Source organism: Fukomys damarensis, unplaced genomic scaffold (assembly GCF_012274545.1).
Source record: "Fukomys damarensis isolate Sample0158 unplaced genomic scaffold, DMR_v1.0_HiC HiC_scaffold_35, whole genome shotgun sequence".
NCBI classification, from domain to species: domain Eukaryota; kingdom Metazoa; phylum Chordata; class Mammalia; order Rodentia; family Bathyergidae; genus Fukomys; species Fukomys damarensis.
This window is the reverse complement of record NW_022900947.1, coordinates 5,142,430-5,148,429: the sequence shown is the minus strand read 5'-3', so window position 1 is coordinate 5,148,429 and position 6,000 is coordinate 5,142,430. Positions and strand designations below refer to the sequence as shown.

The 6,000-nt window shown below is 53.5% G+C and overlaps 1 protein-coding gene across 18 annotated transcripts in view; it reads left to right on the top strand.

Moving 5' to 3' along the window:
* Slc2a9 (solute carrier family 2 member 9) overlaps window positions 1-6,000 on the top strand; it is a 145,717-nt gene that overhangs the window by 76,790 nt on the left and 62,927 nt on the right. For all 18 annotated transcript variants that reach the window (XR_783811.2, XR_783812.2, XR_783814.1 and 15 more), the window contains one exon: window positions 3,518-3,650. Coding sequence is in view for 14 of the 18 variants with exons in the window: in XM_010641841.2 (XP_010640143.1) it covers window positions 3,518-3,650 (133 nt within the window). In the remaining 4 variants the exon portion in view is untranslated. The remainder of the gene's footprint in view (window positions 1-3,517; window positions 3,651-6,000) is intronic.

Here is a 6,000-nt window from a genome sequence, read left to right as displayed (position 1 = left end):
TTTTTTTTTTTTTTTTTTTTTTGGTGGCACCACTGGGCTAAATCCCTGGCCCTAGATACTGCGCTTGTCCAGTCTTTCGTGTGGACCGGCTGCAGTGTGAACAGCCCTGTGCCATGCACATTATGTGTCTATTAACTGACTTAATCCTCCCAGCATCCTGTGGGGAGGCAGTACCCTCACCCCCACTTTACAGACAAGAAGACGGGTGTAGGCCTTCTGGGAGCACGTCCACAGCCACAGTGAGATGCAGAGAGGTGTAATTCAAACCCCACTCATGAGGTGGCCGGGGCCAGGCTGCAAGCTCTGACTCAGCAATGGCAAGGGCGGTGCGTCTTCTTTGCCGTCCTTCTTGGGAAAAAAACTTGTGCCTTCACGGTTAGGACACTTCTGTAAGTGGGCAGCACTCGTCCTGCCTATGCAGGCTGCTGTGACCGCGTTATCATTATCACTTACAGGACGGGTGCAAATGCTCCTCCTTGGGCACTCAGCTCCCCACCTACCCTTCCCCATTCTCAGCGGAAGGTGAGGGAGGGGATTCCCCTTCTGCACAGGGCCCACCAGTGCATCCAGGAAGTCCCTGAACTCTCGCTGAAAAAGTCATGTGCACACTGCTGGCTCAGCTCTGTTTGTCCAGGCTCTGAGATTTGCAAAAGTAGCCGTGACCTTCTCCTGGCCTGGTCCGGGAACATCAGTGTCCAAGGCCAAGGCTCCCTGGCTGGGGGTTCACGGCACCCACCTTCCCTCCAGAGGTGGTAAGCACACCATGGTCCTTGAGGGAACCCCACTTAGGAAGGGTCCCACATGTCCCGGAATGAAGACACCACACTGGGTCGGTAACAGCCTCTCAGGAGTGATAAATTTGTGCTGTGGTTTAGCCATGTCCCAAAAATTCAACCCCAAAGTTGATGGTGTTAAAAGAGGGGCTTCCGGAAGTGATCAGGACTAGATGGGGTTGGGAAGGTGGCCGTGGCTTTGTCAGTGGAGGAGGAGGGAGCCAAGCTGTCACGCCAACTCTATCTCACCTGTGGCATCCTCTGCCACACTATGACCCAGCACGAGGCCCTCCTGGGCTTCCCAGCCTCCAGCACCGTGACCCAAATAAACTTTATAAGTTGACAGCTCTCAGGCATTTTGTTATTGTAACAGAAAATGGGCCGGGATGTCATGCAGTGTTCAGCGTACCCACTGTCTCTGGGAGCCCAGAAACACTGACTCACAAGGAAGCAGTGTCCCTCTCGGTTGAGTGTTCATCCTTTAGAGGTTCCCTGACATCCTCAAGCCAAGCCCAGGAGCCATAGAATGGCAGCAACCTTGCCACAAGCGGCCTTAGCCCAAGACTCCAGCCCCAGCTCCTACACCACCAGCATCCCCAACCCTACCTCCCCTCCTCCACCGCCGTCCAGGTGGACCTGGGTGGACACCACCTCTCTGGGGTGCCCTTCTAGATCCTCTCCTCCCTGCCCCACCCAGTGGCAGCCCCAGGATACAGTCCCCTCTGTCGTGATGACACAGGAAGAGACTGGGCCCAGACGCCCCGGCACAGGTGGCCCTGGCCGCACCTCCACTGTGCAGCGGTCGCTCACCCCTCAGCCCACTCCAGACTCACACCATGCCTGCATGCACTTGCACCAGGCCCAGGGTCCCAACACACAGGCCAGGCTTGCTCCACTGGCTTCCCTGGTCTTTTCTACCCCCTGGTTTTGCTCTTTCTGAGACAGCAACCAAACTGCAAGCAAACAACACAGACAGAGGAGCAGGGGGGATCACACTTCTATCCAGTCGTCCCTTCTGTCCATGGGGCATTGGTTCTAGGGTCCCTATGGACCCCAAATTTGCTGTTAGGTGGGATCGAGGTAGAAAGAGACAGAAATAGAGATAGAGGGGTTTTTGTTTGTTTGTTTGTTGTTTGCTGCAGTACTAGGAACTGAGTCTTTGCACTGAGCTGCATCCCCAGCCCTTACTATTGTTTATTTTGAGATAGGGTCTCACTAAGTTGCCAAGTAGCCCAGACTGGGCTTGAACTTGTGATCCTCCTGCCTCAGCCCCTGACTGCTGGGATGACAGTGTGTGCAGCTCCTCTCAGACACTGAATCACCTCACGATGACTCATAGCACCCAGTGCCATGCAGACACTGCGCACGTAGTCACTATGCTTTACCGTTCAGGGACTGATGACAAGAAGGACACCCGCACGTGGTCGAGACAGAGGTCATCTTTTCTGACTGTTCTCATCCATGCCGGTTGCTGTGCAGCCCACTAAAACAGAATGCTGACTCCACCATCCCCTCTACAGTTTATAAAATTTTAATCAAGATATAATCAATCCACATACCATAAGTTTTACAGGGCATGGCTCAGTGGCTTTTAGCATAGTCACAAAGCCATGCAACCACTGGCCTTATGGAATTGCAGACATTTCCTTGGCCCAAAGGAAGCCCCACCCCGTGAGCTCTCCTACCCCGCTACCTGCTCCCTCTGGCCTTGCCAGCCCCAAATCCCTTTGCTTTCCATCTCCTGCTCTGGCTTTTGAGCTTGAGGTCCCCAACCAAGCAGCAGGCCTTGGCCATGACCTTGCCCTCCCTTCACGGGGCAGAGTCAGGACTGTGCTGGCCAAGGGACCCAGCAGCGTTATATGCATAGACACCAGCTCTGGGTTCAGGAAGGAGGACTGAAGGCACGGGGAAGACCAGGACTGGACCAGCCCCTTCCAGCAGCCCCTTCCGGCCCACTCTGTACCTCTGGGTCCCTGAGGCTCCACCCTGACAGGGTCCTGGAACTTGCACGGGGTCTCTGCCACCAGTAGCTTATCAGGAACTTGACGTGGAGCCTCTGGCTAGGGACCCATTTATCCTCTTCTAGCTGTATAATGAGAGCTTAGGTGTAACGTGGGTGAGAAACAGGTACACCAGGGGGAAGACCACCTCAATGGGCATCATTACTGGGCTCTACACTGGGCATTGAAAGTGACTGTCACCATTCCCCACCTGAAGGGAGTCCCAGAGCCCCTTGAGTACCCACTGCCCTCACAGTGCCCTGGAACGTAAGAAGCCCACCCTGCCCAAGGGCAGCCTGCACCCCAGTCCTGTGCCCCTGGGAGAGCTCTGGCCACCTTTCTTTTGGTGTGTAGTGTAACTGATGCAAGAGAAGTGGCCCCACAGTGACTGGTGGCCCAGGCTTCCCCTCTGTGCACCTATTGTGTGCGGGTCTTGCCCTCGAGCCACCATGAGATTCCTGCCAGTGACAGCCCAGGCAGTGGCTGTGCTGAGGAGAGAAGAGATCTGAGGATGCCTTTGGGCTCACCATAGTGCCCCACAGCCTGGGGTGTCAGTGACCCTGGAACACCCTAAGTGGCCCGTAGGTCACTGGGGCACTCACCTGTGCATGGAAATGCCCTTGCAGCTCGGTCCCCTCCCGGACCCTGGCCCCTGGGATCTGCCAGCAGGGAGCCTTCTGCAGTCACAGCTGCTTGGCCCAGGGGCCCAGGCTCCTCCACGTGACCCATCTTCTTCTTCCGCAGGAAAGCACCTGGCCGTACCTGTTTGGGGTGATCGTGGTCCCCGCCTTTGTCCAGCTGGTGAGCCTGCCCTTTCTCCCTGAGAGCCCACACTACCTGCTCTTTGAAAAGCACAATGAGGCAGAAGCCATGAAAGGTAGGGGCCTCCTTTTGTCACACAACTGCAGCCTGGTTGGGATCAGGCCATCCTGAGACCTGGGCATCACCCTGATTCTTCTCTGTGGGCAGCGTGAACACCATGGGACACCTCCTCATTTCACCTTCCCAGCGGCCCTGTCATGGGGAGCAGAGAGGGACTGGGGGCCACCAGGGAGACTGGGGAGGCCAGCCAGGCAGCCTCTTGCTTGCTGCCACCCCCAAGATAATGTAACTCAGGTTTCCTCCTGGCCAAGGGGCATGGCAGTCATCTTCCCTTCTCCTCTCTATGCCACCCTCTCCTGGCTTAATGCTGACATACAAGCAATGCAAAAGAGTCAGGCGTGGAATGAAGCTGTTGTCGCACAGGCGTCAGACTGAAGGCTTCCACCTACTGACCCCTGCGACGTTCCCAGCCCCCTACCAGGGGGGCAGAAGTGCACTCATCTTCAGAAGAGGAAACTGAGGCTCGAGATGGGCTGGGGTGGCCTCGGAGACTTCCCTTCAGCCCCCTGGTGGTGGAGAGCCAGGTCCAGTCCAGCAGAACTTCTGGGAACCAGAGGCACTCGATAGAGTCCTGAAAAAGCGAGCTCCTTTTGCCTAGAGAGGTGCAGTGTCAAGTGAACCGCCCATTTCCCACCTCTCAGCTGTGGCCCCATGGTTACTACAAGCTCTCCCTCTCACCTTTGACAATTCTTTTAACCTCTGAGCCAGGGATCCCTGGTCCATAAAAAGGCAATGACAGAAACCCCCTTATCGGGCTATTCTGAGGGATAAGGGCTGTTGTGAGGGATGAACTAGGCAGCGCACATGAGGTTCACACTGTCATCTGCTATCATTTCCCCAAGGACTCTCCAGTTTTTTTTAACCCTCTATGCCATCCACTAACCTAAATTTCACTAGTGCTCACAGCCAAGGAAAAACATCAAGAATTATGTATAACTCGTGCAGCTTTATTTAAAACTCATCCTTCCTAAGTGTTTCCTAAATCAGCACATGGTAGAGCAAAACTTCAATCATGGCCTACGTTTGTATTTATCTGGCAGGTTATGGTTCAGGTCTATTTTCTTGTGTACATTTCTTTAAAGTGAAGTCAGAGAACATTGGCGTCACTTTCATCTTGTGGGGATAGAAGCTGAGGCTGCTGGGGTGGGAACATCGCTTGGCTACAGCCATGGCTTTGTATAGAGGTTTGCAGAGGCCTCTGAAGATCTATCTGGTGGCCACTGTGGCCCTCTCTTCACAGAATCACACCTGCTTGGAGGTGGGTTTAGGAGGGCACTCTCTCCTCCCAGAGTCCTTGCCCTGATCTCACTGCCAGTGAGTCTCATAATGGCTGGACCCAAGGTGATCTTCATGCAGCCCCGGCCATGCACAGTGGAACACTGGGAGGGGAAAGATGTGCGTGGCCTTGTGACTTCCCTGTGGCCAAGGGGGAAACCATGCCAAAGCCAGGCTTCTGGTGCCAACTAGAGGTGGAGACTCTGGAGGAAAAGGAAGGTGGCTGAGAAAGAGCCCAGGAGACCTGATTCTAGAGAGAAGCTGGTCTTGTTAGAGGACAGTGAATCCTCGCACAGAAACATTGTTCCTCTTGACCAGGGAGGATGCCTCTCAGCCCGCTCAGGAGGAGCTCTTGGGAAATGCTTCAGTTAAGTGCTGTTGGAATGGGCAGGGCATGTAAATGCCTGAGGTGCAGAAGGTAATGTTTTACTTCACAGCAGAATAGGAAGGGAGGGAGAGGTACAGCTGTGAAGCATGGTCGATATTATACCCAAACTTTATAAAAAGAGCAAAGATATATTGTCCTGAGGTTGGAATAGAAAATTGAAATTTGCATTTCTATTTATAAAACTATTAATTTCACTCCAGACATTGATCAAACTGTGGATATTACCATGATGGGCATTCTGCCAGGTGATGGGGAAAAAGAGGGGCCTGAGGTGATATGCTGGCCTCCAGGAGGGAGCAAAGTGGGCTGCTGAGATGGACAAGAGGCTCATCTGTACCAAGAACTACTTCATTCCAGTACTTTACCTCTCTTAGCTTGTTCAATCCTCATGATAACCAAAAAAGTAGAAGAGAAAGTAGAGCACATTTTCATTCCTGTTTTAAGGCCATAGGAAGGAAGGGAGGAAAAGAGGAAGAAAGGAAGGAAGAGGGAGGGAGTGATGGAGAGAGAGGGAAAAGAATGAGAGAGAGAGAGAGAGAGAGAGAGCAGGAACAGAATTGATAATACAGTTCCTTGTGCAAGGATATAAAAGTCGTAAGTCGCAGCAGTGGGGCTTCAACTTTGGAACCTACATGCGCTATGGCATCAAATACCTTGCTTGGCCCTGTGGAGGTCATGCCTT